Raw genomic sequence first — 14,540 nt, 5'->3', positions numbered from 1 at the left:
CTTCATTTTTGCACCCACCTTCCCTCACATGCACACACAACTTGAATACACTCAAAAAGGCTGCTTTAAATTGCCTAATCCAATATTACTGCAGATTGGGGTACAGAGGGGAGATAAGTTGCACCGCAGTGCACCAAGGCTCTTTTGAGATTAAATGTTTTAATGGTAAATGTTTATTGCAGAGAGGGAGCTTTACTGCAGTGAAGGGAGGTATAGCTTTAGTGATTAAGAGCTACTCTGGCTGTATTGATAGACACAGGCTCCGTGCCTACTACTCCATGGTATAGCCCCCACCCCCCCTTTTTTTTTCTTTATTCCCGGGCTCTGTCCTGGTGCACAGATAACAAGCCAGTGCTGCAAGCCAGCCCTCCCCAAACCCAGATAGTTCTGTGTGTGATGAACAGCAGTCAGGTCCAGTCAGAGTCCTCGGGTGAGGGATGAGGCAGGAGGACAGACAGACATCATTTTTTGTAAAGGGAGGACAACGGAGACAGACATCCAGCCAGACAGGCTAAATTAAAAACGCTGTCGCCGCGCAGCCTCATCAGACAAACAAACAATCTCACAAATGAATAGAAACATACAGACAGACACAAGGCCTCCAGACACTGTTGGGCAGGTAGGTAACACCTCGTCAGCTGACACATACATGGCCAGACAGAGAGCACTTCCTCTAATTGATCATCCTTATCTGTCCACTGATGCCTTTGCCAATATATTTGCATATAAACAGCCGCTACGCTGGAGGATTCATGAATTCTGCCTGTTTAAAAGACTGTTGTTTTTCCTTCTATTCCCCCCCTTCGTAAGATGCACCCTCGAAACCTCCACAGGTGTCCCATAAGGGCTGCAGGCTAGGTCAGTAGCTCAGCCTCCATCCGTGTGTGCTGTGTTTCTGCCCGCCTCCACCCCATCTCGCGCCCATGTCGACTCCCCCTCGGCCAGGGAGGGGGTGGGGAAGGGTGGGGCAGAGAGGGAGGGACGGGCGGGGGGCTTCAACACCTGTCTGACAGCCGACGACCCTCTCCCTTGCTGATCTCTTCTCTTTCATCCCTCCCTTCTGTGTGGCTTTCTTGGATTTCTTAAGCTTAATTTTGTACCTGTTTTATTTTTCCTCGTAGCTAAAGCCCTCTCCTGTAGCCAGTCGTTTGTCCCCCCTCTATCTTTGTCTTTGGCTCTGTCTCCTCTCATTTTGTTCCTGCCTCATTCTCTTCGTCAGTCTACGTCGGATTATCCTCGCTACTTGTTCTGTTTCTGTAAATATGTGTCAAGCACTGCTGTGTAAGTGTAGTAGAGGTCCTTATAGTGTATTTTAGTGTACATGGATATGTCATGTTTTTCCACGTCAAACACTTTATCAGAACAGGTGATCATTCACCATTTCATGGTCATGACGCCATTTGTCGACGTACCTAAATGTTTTTGTCCTTATGTATTGGTATGAAGTAAATTTATTGACGTTTTAATGGCACGCAAACACACAGGATGATTTGCTGTATGTTGCCACTGGAAGACATTTTTCTTGCACAAACACACGTTGTAAACTCTGGAGTTTGGCTTGAAGCCGTTCAAACATGCACGCGCGCACACACACACACACACACACACACACACACACACACACACACACACACACACACACACACACACACACACACACACACACACACACACACACACACACAGCACACCCTCTCTGCTAAATGATTGGAACTGATGAGCCGTCAGCGATTTCCCATGTTGAGATCTTAATTTATGGAAGGGTAGTTATCACGTGTGATTTACCGATGTGTACACTCCCATGTACTTTCACACACACATAAGCGTGCATACATTCTCCTCACCCTGCCTGTGATGGATGATGAAGGGCCTGTCCCAGGGATTGATGGCCCCATCCCATGGGTAGGTGAGTTGGGGACTGATGGTCAGGATGATGTACAGTTGAGGTGAACCCACTCAAGTTGGGGGTCACTTAGTCTTTCTATGCGCTGTCTTCTGTGAAATATAAAAAGAACATATGTACCTGTAGTGATTGCAGTGACCAGCCTTTAAGTAAAGCTTTACCATGGATGGATTACTAAACATGTCTACTGGGGTCCAGGGGGCAAAAGTGTCAGGGGGGGGCCTTGGCTTTCACTTGCATTTTATCAAATGTTAAATTAACACATACCATCTTGAAATAGATTCAAAATGACCACAAAGAGACACAAAAGGACCACAAAGAGATGCAAAGGAACTGCAATGATACACAAAATAACCATAAACATACACAAATCAACCGCAAGAAAACACAATATGACTACAGGGTGACACAAAACAACCAAAATGGACAAAAAAACACCTCAATAAGACCAAAGGACTACAAAAGACACAAAACAACTATGAGGAGACACTAAATAACTACAAACAGACAAAATGACAAGAAAGACTCCAGTATACCTCAAAGAGATAAAACAACCAAAGGAGACTCAAAAGGACCAAAAAACAATGCAAAGAAAATGCAAAGAGACAAAATAACTTAAAAAAAAAGGCAGTCACCACAAAGAGACACAAAGCAACCACAAGGATACACAAAATGACTACAAAGAGATCAAATGAAAAGCAGGACAAAGAAAGAAAATACAAAGAAAATACCTTAATAAGACACAAAATTATCTCAAAGAGACACAAAACAACCACAAAGAGTCTTAAAATGAGCACAAAGAGACACAAAAGGAATATAAGGACATGCAAAACATCCATAAGGAGATATGAAACAACTACAAAGAGGAATGAAACAATCACAAGGAGACACGAAATGATTACAAGGTGACATAAAACAAGAAAGGCTGATGCAAAACTATCCCAGTAGGACAAAAATGACCTCAGTGAGACACATTACCCCAAAGAGACTAAAAATGAAGACACAAAACAACTACAAAGACACGCAAAACCACAACAAAGTCTGTTTGTCTTGCTCCTATGGGGCAAAGGTGGTGAGGCCATTTGTAAATATGTGCCCAAGTGCCCGATGTCTCATAATTCGCACGCGGACTTCACATCTGCTGTTACTATTGATACTTGATTTGGCTAAAAGTTAAATTTTCTCTCTTTCTCTCTCTCCTGATATCAACAATGTTTCTTTCTGCTTAATCATCTGGGGTTTTGCACACTGAATTGCAAAACCTTCAGCTCTTCTCGTGACCTTGGAGGACAGTCAGGCGCACTCATATTCCTTTAATGCAATCACACACGTCATCTATCAGAACATGTCATGAGCCCTGCAAAGCAAACATTTTCTGTCGCCGTTTATTTAGTCACACAAAATGAAACTGAGCTCCAATGTAATCGTGAAAAAATGCTTAATTTGTTTCTTTTGTCAGGCAGAGAATAAACAAAGGATTACTAATATCCAGCATCTGAGTTGATGTCTGATTTCAGTGAAGCTTGTCTCAAAATCTCTGCTGCTGCAAAAACAAACACATTACTGTTTTCAGATTTAGTGTTTCAGCACTCACAGAAACCCCTAAGAAACATATTAGTTCCATATACATACTTTATCTTTTCTTTTTTTTCTGGCAAACAAGCTTTACATCTCCAGCGTTTTCTTGTCAAGCCACAACCCAAGCCTTGTTTACTCTAATGGTGTCATCTGACTCTGACTGCTGCTTTTGCACAAACTCAAAAGACTTGCCGGACATTAGACAGACTGCGGAGACCGCTCATACATTTCCCCCTCAGATAAACACTTTTTTTTTACACATCTATTTTTTCCTGGCATTGCCTGAGGCTGAGAGTCTTTCTCTGCCCCGAGCTAATCCTCGTTTCCACCTGCTCCCCCTGAAGTGTTGAGCGCTTCAAGCAGCACGCTGGCCTGCTGCCAGATGTCACAGCCTCAAAGTTGGAGGTCGGTTCAGGGTTAGTGCAATGGGAAAAAATCTTAGAAACTTTAGGTCAGTTTCCTTTAAGGTCAAGAAGCATTGGAGTCCTTTGGGATGAACCCGTTGCCTTAAAAAACCTTAGAATCTCTTTGAGTATCAGTGATATCAATCTAAAACTCCACAGTTGCTTCATACCAAATAAAGAAATTGTTGGCATGTCAGTGTACATTACAAAGTAATTTTTAAAGGGGTTTCTAAATGATGCGGAATCAGCCATTTTTCTGTACCTGACAGAGTTAGACTTTAAGAAAGTACCAGCATTCTCATTGATTTTCTGTCATAATGTCCTCATCGTAAAGGCCTTTCCGTCAAACAGCTGTTTTGGGTTTTATGTGGTAAAACAGATGACTCATTACAAACTGTCCATCATAGTTATACTAATATCCAACAGCTGGTAAGACTTAAAGATCTGAAGTGCTTCTAGTGTTGTAAGTTTAAGTTTTTGTTGTAAGGCAACTCCGGAGGCTGGACTGTGCCAAAAAAAACAATAAGACTTTTTAAATTGTTAACTATAATTAAGTATTTAATTGATAAATATGTAGAGATTTACTTCATAAACAAACATGATTAATTTTGTATTTGAACAGTGCAGTTTCTAAAGGCTTTAATTTCAATTTAAAGGGCGAAAAAAAAGTCTATAATTGTTCTGCTGGTACTTTCCATCTTCCACAGCCAACTTGTCTCCTTTATTAATTAAACACTGTGCATTTTATGTGTGTGAAACATGTGTTTGTAAAACATTTTAACTGCTTGATATAAAGAGCTGTGAGTGTGCAAACACTTATGAGAACTGTGTTCTGACATATTCTTGGTGGGGATGGGGCTGTGGCTTGGCCGGTGGTTTCGTGTGTTGTCTGTGTCTGTGTGTGTATGTGTGTGTGTGCGTGTTTCAGAGCCGCAGCTGAAAGGCATCGTGACACGACTGTTCAGCCAGCAGGGTTTCTACCTGCAGATGCAGCCGGATGGAACCATCGACGGCAGCAAGGACGAGAACAGCGACAACAGTGAGTGGAGCGTTATGGAAGCTACAGCTTCCAGCATAAAACATTTAATGGCAATGAGTCACTTGGTTATATAATATATTACCACATTTTAGAAGCTGTGCTTTATCATTTTTAATTCTTATGTAACTGATGCCAGCCTAAAGCACTCCAAAATTAGTTTATGATGCTCTCGTCGTCTTGGATTGTCAATATAAAAAACCTACATATATAAAAGGAAACTATCCCCAAAGTCCACAAAGCAGAATGCCCTCTCTTCTGCATCTGGTTACCTAATAGCATGCATGAGATATAACTGTACACATAAATGTATCAAAACCTATTCATGAATTCTAGGGATGCACGATACTACTGGCACGTCACTGGAATCAGAAAAGATCAACCCTAGGTTGAAGTATTTTTCTTTTTTCTGCACATTAAATAAATATTACAGACAATGAAAATCACTGTATTTCATACCTCCATCTGCTGGTGGGCCATCACAACAAGAGCATGCATAACATGATGTTAATTCCACCACAGATGATGTACTTGATGATCACTAAAACTAGGTGGGGAAAAAAGTGGAAATATTGATATCTGTATCCGTTACCAGCCAAGTGAGTGGCTTTTAAATCAGCATATCGGAAAACAGCAAAAAATCCAATATCGTGCATCGCTTATGAATTCTTATCCAGTCATCTCTAAAGTGTACCATTCAAGGTACGATATTTATGAGTAAATGTTCAAATTTCTATTCCCAAGAAAATCAATTCCAACATCCCTGTCCTGATCCCTCGTAGTAAACCATTTCTAGTGTGTATACTGCATGATTGCAAACGTCACAGTGTTTTGATTGATCCCGCTCTGAAGTGCGTGCGATTATCACAGCAAAAATTCCTTACTGGGAAAACCCATCCACTGCAAAAACTGTAGCCCCAAAGCTTCATTTGTAGCCACAAGGATCCCTCCCTGAGCCACTTCTTTGCAATATTTCACCAACGATCGACTTTCCATAGTGGGCTACCAGTGGATAAATGGTCTCTGGGGAATAGGCCCCTAAAGATATCACACCCTCTTCCACTCTCACAGGGACAGAAAAACAGGGAAAACCAGTAGAGTCTTCTACATTAAAGCGTATAGGCTTTTCTATGGGAAGTGAAGGATCAAGGAAGAGATATATGTCTGCGGAGAATGGTCGTCAAAGCGATAATGACGACGCTCCCAGTCTGGAGTGAAGCCAGACAGGAAACCAATCATGACCTTTCTTCTCTAAAACATCCTGCCAATCTTAAAGGAAGCCCGAGCCAAAGCTGCTGGACCATAGCAGTCATGCGGTGAAAAGAACGTGCTCTCCCTGTCACTCGTCGTTTTATATTTTATGAGGGGATAGATCTTCAGTACTTATAGCTGGAAGAAATGGTCTTCAGGACAAAAAGGATTACTGCGCAAACAAAGAAAAGAGAAAAACATTTCCTCTGTGCACTGCTTTTTTTTTTTGGAGCCTCCATTGTGCTCTAAAGGTTTTTAACTGATGAGGTTTTTGTTGTATATGAGGGTTTCCCCACCTCTAGGTAATCCTCTTGTTAAGCAGTCCCGCTGGCCCAGGGATGGAGGAATGCAGTGAATAATTCAGCCAGAGGAAACTAAAAATACCACCTTCCCCGTTTGTACCCAATGAATAATTCTCTGTGAGATGCCTCGAGCTCAGAGATGGTCCGAAGGAAGACACAGAAAGAGAGCAGAGGAGAGCAGGAGGTGCAGTGAGAGGAATTTGAAGTGTTTTGAGTAGAAAGATAGCGACAGAAAGAGGAAAGAGATAGAAAGATTAGGTATTCAGATCTTGCACTAATCTATTGATTGCCTGGCTGGATTATCAGAATAATAGATTACCCCCCATCCCCACCCTTGAACTAGCCACCCGTCTGACCTGCAGCATCTTCTCAGCGGCAGATGGAATACAGTAATTTATTTTCAGGGGGAGGTTCAGTGGAACCGATGGGATTGAGGAGCATGACGGTGCCTGCATACTAGGTGCGACCTGAGCCCCAGAGTGCATTTCAATTCCATTTTTTTTATTATATTGCTATGAGTGCTGAGACAAGGACACAACTGAACAGCAAATAGTTTTAGCCGGAGAAATGCATCAAAAATAAATGGAATTCTACTTTAATAAAATCAGATCAGATCAAAAGACTTGTTTGACCGCAAATACTCGATAAACTGTGAGAAGTGATAGGATTGTTACCGCATTATGTAAAACTGCTTCAGTGGTATGCATGGCTGACTGGCAGAGCTACGCTTAGCTAACTGCAAGGGCTGTGAAACACCGTTCAATTAATTAACACTCATGTTCAAATTTGAGCAGTTATTAATTTGATTGTCATCAGTTGATCGCCTGCAGTAATTACCCGCACACACTGCAGCGCCTGAAAGATATTGCTGGTTATGAGACACCTGCGACACAGGCGATCACACCCCAGCTGTCTCTGATGCTCCTGGTTGATGGATGGGATGAAGCAAGACTTTTCTATTAGTTGAAGACCAAGTTACTAATTTCAAGTACTTTATGAAGTCTGGCATGAAGAGGTGGTGTCAAGAGAATTGAATTAAAGCAGCTCAGTTGTCAGAGTAATATATTGGCATGGTACATTTCTCCAAACCACAAATACGTTATACTTGCGTGCTTCATATGTATAATATCAATGTTTCTAAGTAGTTTCAAGTAACAAAATGTATCATCTGACAGTAATGTGGAGCTGGAGGGGACAGTGGCCTGACACTTCGGCGAAATGCCTGCCTATCTGCAAACCACAGTTTGAGGCCAACAAACAACAAAACTGATTGTGATTTAATTGTGAGTCATCGCTTTTCAGCTGCTTTTTAGGCACCAAACATGGGTGTTTTGTAGTGGGTCATTGCTGTGTTTCCAGCAGCTTTTCAGGCAAGAAAAGTGTTTGCTTTTCAGAGATAGTGCCTTTCATGGCACTATTCCAGCAGGAAAAAAAAGCTGTTGTTTTTTAGCCAAGACATCGCTGCTTTACCTGCCGGGATAAAGCCCCAAAAAGCTTATTTTTTTGCTGAGATTACCTGCCATGGTAGTGCCACAAAAAAAACAATCCTTTTTTGCAGACATCACTGCTTTACCTGCCGGGATAGTGCCACAAAAAGCAGTTGTTTTTTTTGCAGAGACATTGCCATTTTTCCTGCAGTGATAGAGACACTTACAGCGGCTGTTTCGTGCAAAGACATCGCTGCTTTACCTGCCAAGATAATGCACGAAAAGCGTTTGCTTTTTGCAGAGACATTGCTGTTTCTCCTGCCGGGAAAGAGACACTAAAAATGGTTGTCTTTTGCTGAGAGCTGAGAGCGCTGCTTCTCCTGCCATGTTAGTGCTGCAAAAAGCCCTCGTTTTTTTGCCAAAACACTGCTGCTTTTCCTCCAATGGTACTGCCACGAAAAGCAGTTTTTTTAAAGTACAAACTGCTTTTCCTGCCCGGCACAATCCCGACAGTATTTTAGACCAAAAGCAGATCTTCTCCTTACCATAACCAAGTGTTTTTGTGCCTAATCCAACCACGTTATCCACAGCATTGTTGAAATGTTTCAACATATCCGCCACATAATAACATGCAATTGTAATGTATCCATGATTTGCAGAAAAGTACAATGCCAACACGTTTTCTGGCGATTGGGTTGACTGAATACAGTATTAAATCCTGAATATAAGAACACAGACTAAAACACCTGTATTATACCAACTCTCCCATCTTTGGATTTGCGTTTCTCTCTGGATTTGGAGATGTGCCCTTGGCATATGAAGTTTGGCTCAGTGTTTCTGTAAACCTTTCCTGCAGGCTTTATTTCCTACTGCACCGGTATTCCTCACATCAAATGCACTTTCTCTAGTCCACCTGCAGGATTTGCTTGTAGCCGATTACTGCTCCACTGGAAGACTTACCGTTTCAAGGATTTTGCTTTATTGGGTTGTGTGAACCCATTTTGTCTGGCCCTTTGACGATACAAGATCCCTGGAAATCTCTTAACTCTGTCCCTGCACCATCCCGGCCGCTCTCTTTTCTCGGCGAGAGATGGGATTGAGGTTATTAAGGAAGAGGAATCACCTTCAGAACAGTCATCAGGTACTCTAACAGTAGTAATTATGGAACCCATCAACGGCTGGAGCTGCAAATAGAAAAGTCAGACATTTGGAAGGTAGCTGAATGACAGCTCCTGTCAGTTGTGTAATCTTTTAGCAGGCAAATGAGAGCAGGGACGGCAGATCATAATTATAGCAAAATAGTGGACTTGCTTGCCATATTTTATGCCTCCTTTCCTCTCACTTTCCAAGCCAAGCTATTTCGGTGAGTCTTTTGAGGGCCCTATTGCAAGTATGACTGCTCAGAAAAAGCTAGAGTATATTTTGATAGGTGGAGGTGCTCTGGGGTGAAACATTCGAGGGTTTTAGTGATTCCTGAGAGAACTGTGGACGGTGCCTCTGAGAGACACTGCCAGTCATCGGAGCGACAAAGGCAGCAGCCATGAAAGGAAAATGGAAAGAAGAACGAGGGAACAGAGAGGGGAAGGAGAGCGTTATGACAGAAAAGTGAAAAGTGATGAAAAAGGAGATTGAGAAGGCTGAGAAAACAAAAAGTTAAGGTGCTAATGGATTCACATTCTGCCAGTCTAACCCAAACATCCGGCCCCCAAGGGTATATATAACTGCAAGAGTGGTCAGTGTGTATCACCCATACCGGTGGCCTGAGGGCAGTTAGACCATTGGCAGGCGAAAGCAGCACGTCGATATTTATTGAGTGAAATTGAATCTGCTCGGAGGACAGACCCGTGTTGGCACATGTCCTCTCATCCCCGCCAGCTTTATCTGATAGTCCCGATTGCCACTTGCAGAACAATCATCCCAACACTACAGGGAGTAAAGAGTGTCCTCACACCTTCACCCAATACAGCCCATGAAAGTCACAGTCCTCACATTCAAGAGAACGAATCTACAGATTAAATTATGTTTGGATTTGTAGAGGCATTAAGTTGAATAAAATGTATGTTTGTTCAAACATCTTTGAGAGCGTACATGTCTTGTTACTTTGCTATACTAATTCTTGAGTTTACTACAACTTGTATGAAGGAAAAAATATTCATACTCACTAAATTAATAAACATTTAAGTCTTAGTTATGGGCATCTTCTCTGTTTTACAACAGTGGTGTTGCACTCGGAGAGCCTTGGAAGGTGCCAAAGCGCACAGAATTGAATTGCTTCATAATGTGGCTTTAAAGGCCCTGAAAACAAATGTCCTTCATCAGCTTATTAGTATGATTGATAGAGTCCGACATGAGTGCACAATTTTCTGCCTAAGTTTGGGTTATTTCATCCGAAAGATTGCTCACTGCTTTAAAGAAGGCAGGGCTAAGTTGGCAATACGTGATGTCACAAACGTCCATGCACCAATCAGCATTTAGTGATTGATCAAAGAATAACTTTTTACAAAATTATACTTAAAATTGTTTCTTTCTGACTGTCACAATATTAAACCTAGATACTCTTGAAATGGCGCTTCATCCGGACTTAAGTGTTACAGATAAATTATTAAAGATTTGAAACAAAATTTCAAGGGGTTTTAAGGGCGACACAGTTGCAACAGTATGCTCAAACCAGAGCTTGTGCATTTAAAAATCACATAAATACTCAAAACATGTATGTAATTCATCCCTTTTGTCAAATATATTGTCAGACTAGTTGAGGAACTTTCTACTCAGCCTGGTGGGAAGATGTTTACATAAAACAATGACGCTTGTAGGATGATCTGCAATCCTTCCTTTTTTTTTTTTTGACTGGAAAGTTTTTGATTTTTGCTTTAATGTTAATGCTTCACTGTCACACTGAGGTGCGTCATTGTTCCCATTGTCCTGTTCACTTTACTGCTGATGGAGAGCCAAAGAACACAGATCAGAGGCTGTCGTGTCTACAAGAGTTAAGTGAAAACTCAATTGTCCTATTCTGCCCTTTCTGTCTGATGTCTCTCTTTTGTCTCTGCCTCTTTGTATCCGTCCATCTGTCCCTCTCTCCTCTGTCTGTTCTGCAGCCCTGTTTAATCTTATTCCTGTGGGTCTGAGAGTGGTGGCCATCCAGGGAGTGAAGAGTGGCTTCTACATCGCCATGAATGGCGAGGGCATGCTCTACAGCTCGGTAAGATACGACCTCTTGCACCAGTCGTGTCATAAGGCCGTGTACGTGTGTACGCTACCAGCATGTGTATTAGCTCATTTACACGTGTTGTGTTTTGTTCCGTTTGTTGTCTCTTCTAATATCCCACTGCAGCAAAGACTCAGCCCGTCTAACCCCTTTCATCTGCGCTCCACTCGAGAGCTCCTCAGATGTGCCTTTGTGTTTCTGTGCAGCACTTATTCCCCCCCTCTTTGTTGTTGAAGCAGCACCGCGCATGTTTTACATTTAATTTGACATCAAGTTCAGTGCTCAGCCCTTTTAAAAATGCCTCTTCTTCTTTTACTGGCTACTTACGGAGGCTCGTTATGTCGCAGCTATAAACCCAAATAATACTGAATTTCATTGTGATTTTGATGCGGCTGGGGGTCGCTTTGTTTAACTTTTTTCATCTTGAGTTCTTTTCTGAATTCTTTTCATGAAAAGATACAACTGCAAAAAAATATTTTTTTAATATGAATGCAATCTGAGCTTTGAAACATTTTCATTTGTTTCAGAAGTAGATTTTTTTCCCACTTATGTTTTTGTACTGGCCAAATGTTAAGGATACACCGATTTATGAGCTGAACAGCAGCATCGACCAGTTTTTACCTCATTGACTGTCAACAAGAAATTTGAATGAATACAGCTGTTTGAAGGAAAAATTTGTTTATGTTTTCACAGCAATAAAAAATAGATATTAGAGGGGGAATTATGATGTATTACATTAAATATTATATATATGAAAAGGGGAAATAAATAACAACAGTATCAGCTATCAGCCAAATTGTGTTTTTAAACATCTGTATCAGCCCAGAATTTCACAATCAGTGCATCACTACCAAAATTACTGCATTATTCTAAAAGTTCTACGTTTGCTTTGAAAAAAAACAAAACATTATCTCATCACATCAGCAGAAACACTCTTTCTGGTTTAAAATGTAACTCATTTCAAAACTCAGTGGGGGGGAAATATTGTGAAGATGGATATTGTATTTGCAGTGTAAGACCTAGGGAGCGTATACGCTCATGCGGGTAGCAGATGCACAGGTGGGGGTGGACCCAGTCACAGATGTCAGCTGGAGATAACATTCAGTCATAGCTGTCGAATTGAGGGTGAAGACATGTTTCTGGAGCATGTTTGTGGAAATGAGTTGCAACGGGAGAGAGAGAGAGAGAGAGAGAGAAATGGGGTGGGGGCACAAGCAGAGATGTAGAGACAGGGAGATATCCCTAGTTGGCATAGTTACATAACCACCAGTCTCATGTTTCCTAATCCAGTTGAAGATGCAGAAGAAAGGAGAGGATGGGAAGGCTACGTTACCCAAAAACCTCTGCTGAGGGACACTGTGGTGGCTGTCTGATTGCGACACATAGCTCTGATAAATGGCAAAAGCTGGAACTCACAAACCGCCCATCAAACTTTTTCTTTTCTGAAAATACTCGTAAAATCTATGAAGGACAAAGCGAGGCCAGCGTCTGCTATATTGCAACTTACATTTATTGATAAGGGAGCCTCTTTACTGCGAGACAGACAGGAGAACATTTTGAAATAGAACAAATAAAAGGTGTACATGCTGCATTTAAAAAAAAAAAAAGTCTCGTAAATTCATCGCCATTGTTTCAGAAAGGCATTCTCTCTCAGCACAACTTCAGGACAACTCAGCGCCTCAACAGGATGTATGAGCACTCGCAAGTTCAGAGAAGGACGTACAATAAACGCGCAGGCTGTTATGACTCACCCAGGTAGACGGATTCATTCATCATTGAGGCCCATAAACAAGTGCACAATTCACAGACCTACTATAAGGCTTATAATAACCCTCCACCCACCTATCTGCGTCTAATTAAAGTTTAATGGTGCCCAGACAGCAATCTTTTAATTTATTAAAATTGAAGTTTGGGACCCTGTATGACCCCCACAACCTGCCCACACACACACAAAATGAAATCATCATTTGTGTCAGAGTACAAAATTATTAATAACTGCAAGTGATTCAAGACCTCAGTGTCAAACTGCAGCAAACGTGACTCCGGTGGTGTAATGTGACAAATGATGATAGTTCTCACAGTTCTTAAGTATTTTTTGGGAGTATCTGTACTTTACTTGAATTTTTATATTTCTGTCAACTTTCACTCTAACTCCATTACATTTCCTAAATAAAATGTTTACTTTTACTCTAATACATTAACCCTAAAGATCTTTATTAATTACTACAAAATAGGGGAAAAAGGGAGACAGGGACGGATGGATGAAGGAAGGAATGGGAGGAAAGGAAAAACTGGATTTTGTTCTTCAAATCATTTAAGTTGTAAAAAAGTCCTTGTTTTAATTCAAGTGTATTACAGGCTCAATTTTTAAGTTGGTGTATGTTACAAAGAAGTAAACATCATAATTCTCAAAAATCTGACTACTTGCTTTTTAATTAGAATTAAAATGCTATATAGAATTTACTGGGTTCCCAGAAATTTTCATGTTCAAAATTTCAAAACCTTTCCATGACTTTTGAAGGACCCTTAATTGCAACCTTTTTTTCTTCTTGTCCCCATTGCCCAGCATTTTCCAACATATCAGATTCAAACTCTATTTAAACTGAATTTCAGGTAGCTCACATACATGAAGAGGGAGCTGGAATGGAAAAATGGAGAAACGTATGTGATGGTACACAAAATGTCACAAATCGACAAATTGGGGCGATGTTATGTTGACAGCACCAGAAAATATATTTGCCATTACTTTAACCCAAAAGATTGCTGAAACAACTTAGTTATCTACCACAAAATGTCCTTAACTTTTCCAAATCTTTCAATGATTTTTACTAATTTCATGACTTTTACAGGCCTGGAAAACATGATTATGAAATTACATGACTTTTCCAGATTTTCCATGACCATGGGAACCCTGAATATAGCACTTTTCAGGCTCAGACACAATGCTTTCCAGATTAAAAGTTTTACAGAATAAAAATAAATGCATTAGAAACAGATAAGAGAAATAGGCTCATATAAGCTAATAAGACTGGTGTAAAAGAAATGACCATAAATACATATATTTATATATAAATAAGACACAAATAAAGGAGATGATCTCAAATTAAGCAGGTATAATGCCAATAACATAAACTCCTGAAGTTAAACAGATAAGAGTGCAAATAGTGGCATTTTATGGTGAGAAATCTGTATTTTTACTCAAGTATGGCTTTCAGGTACTTTCCTGCATGACTATTTGTACATTTTTGTGCATCGTTTTTTCATATTTTTGACCTTTCTACCACAGGAAGAAGGGGGTGTTTAAAAAAACACTTTTTTGGAGTAACAGCTGAAAGGCTATTTTAATTAAAGCCATGCAGCGAATGCACTCTCTGGCCATATGGAGGAGGTCCGGTTTCTCAGATGTGAAGCAAGGGAAAATCAGCATGCAG

The 14,540-nt window shown here is 40.9% G+C and overlaps 1 protein-coding gene across 4 annotated transcripts in view; it reads left to right on the top strand.

Annotated features, from left to right (window-relative positions):
* fgf12a (fibroblast growth factor 12a) overlaps window positions 1–14,540 on the top strand; it is a 47,488-nt gene that overhangs the window by 20,106 nt on the left and 12,842 nt on the right. For 3 of the 4 annotated variants that reach the window (XM_088085432.1, XM_088085431.1, XM_088085430.1), the window contains exons 2-3: window positions 4,814–4,924; window positions 11,000–11,103. In XM_088085432.1, the coding sequence (XP_087941558.1) occupies window positions 4,814–4,924; window positions 11,000–11,103 (215 nt within the window). Of the gene's footprint in view, window positions 1–810; window positions 859–4,813; window positions 4,925–10,999; window positions 11,104–14,540 lie in introns of all 4 variants that reach the window. The other variant, XM_042498363.2, reaches the window with a different exon arrangement.

The sequence above is a fragment of the Plectropomus leopardus genome, chromosome 12 (assembly GCF_026936395.1).
Source record: "Plectropomus leopardus strain MGB_pleo_1.0 chromosome 12, ASM2693639v1, whole genome shotgun sequence".
In the NCBI taxonomy this organism is placed as follows: domain Eukaryota; kingdom Metazoa; phylum Chordata; class Actinopteri; order Perciformes; family Serranidae; genus Plectropomus; species Plectropomus leopardus.
The sequence above is the reverse complement of the archived record's forward strand: the minus strand, read 5'-3'. Positions and strand labels throughout refer to the sequence as shown.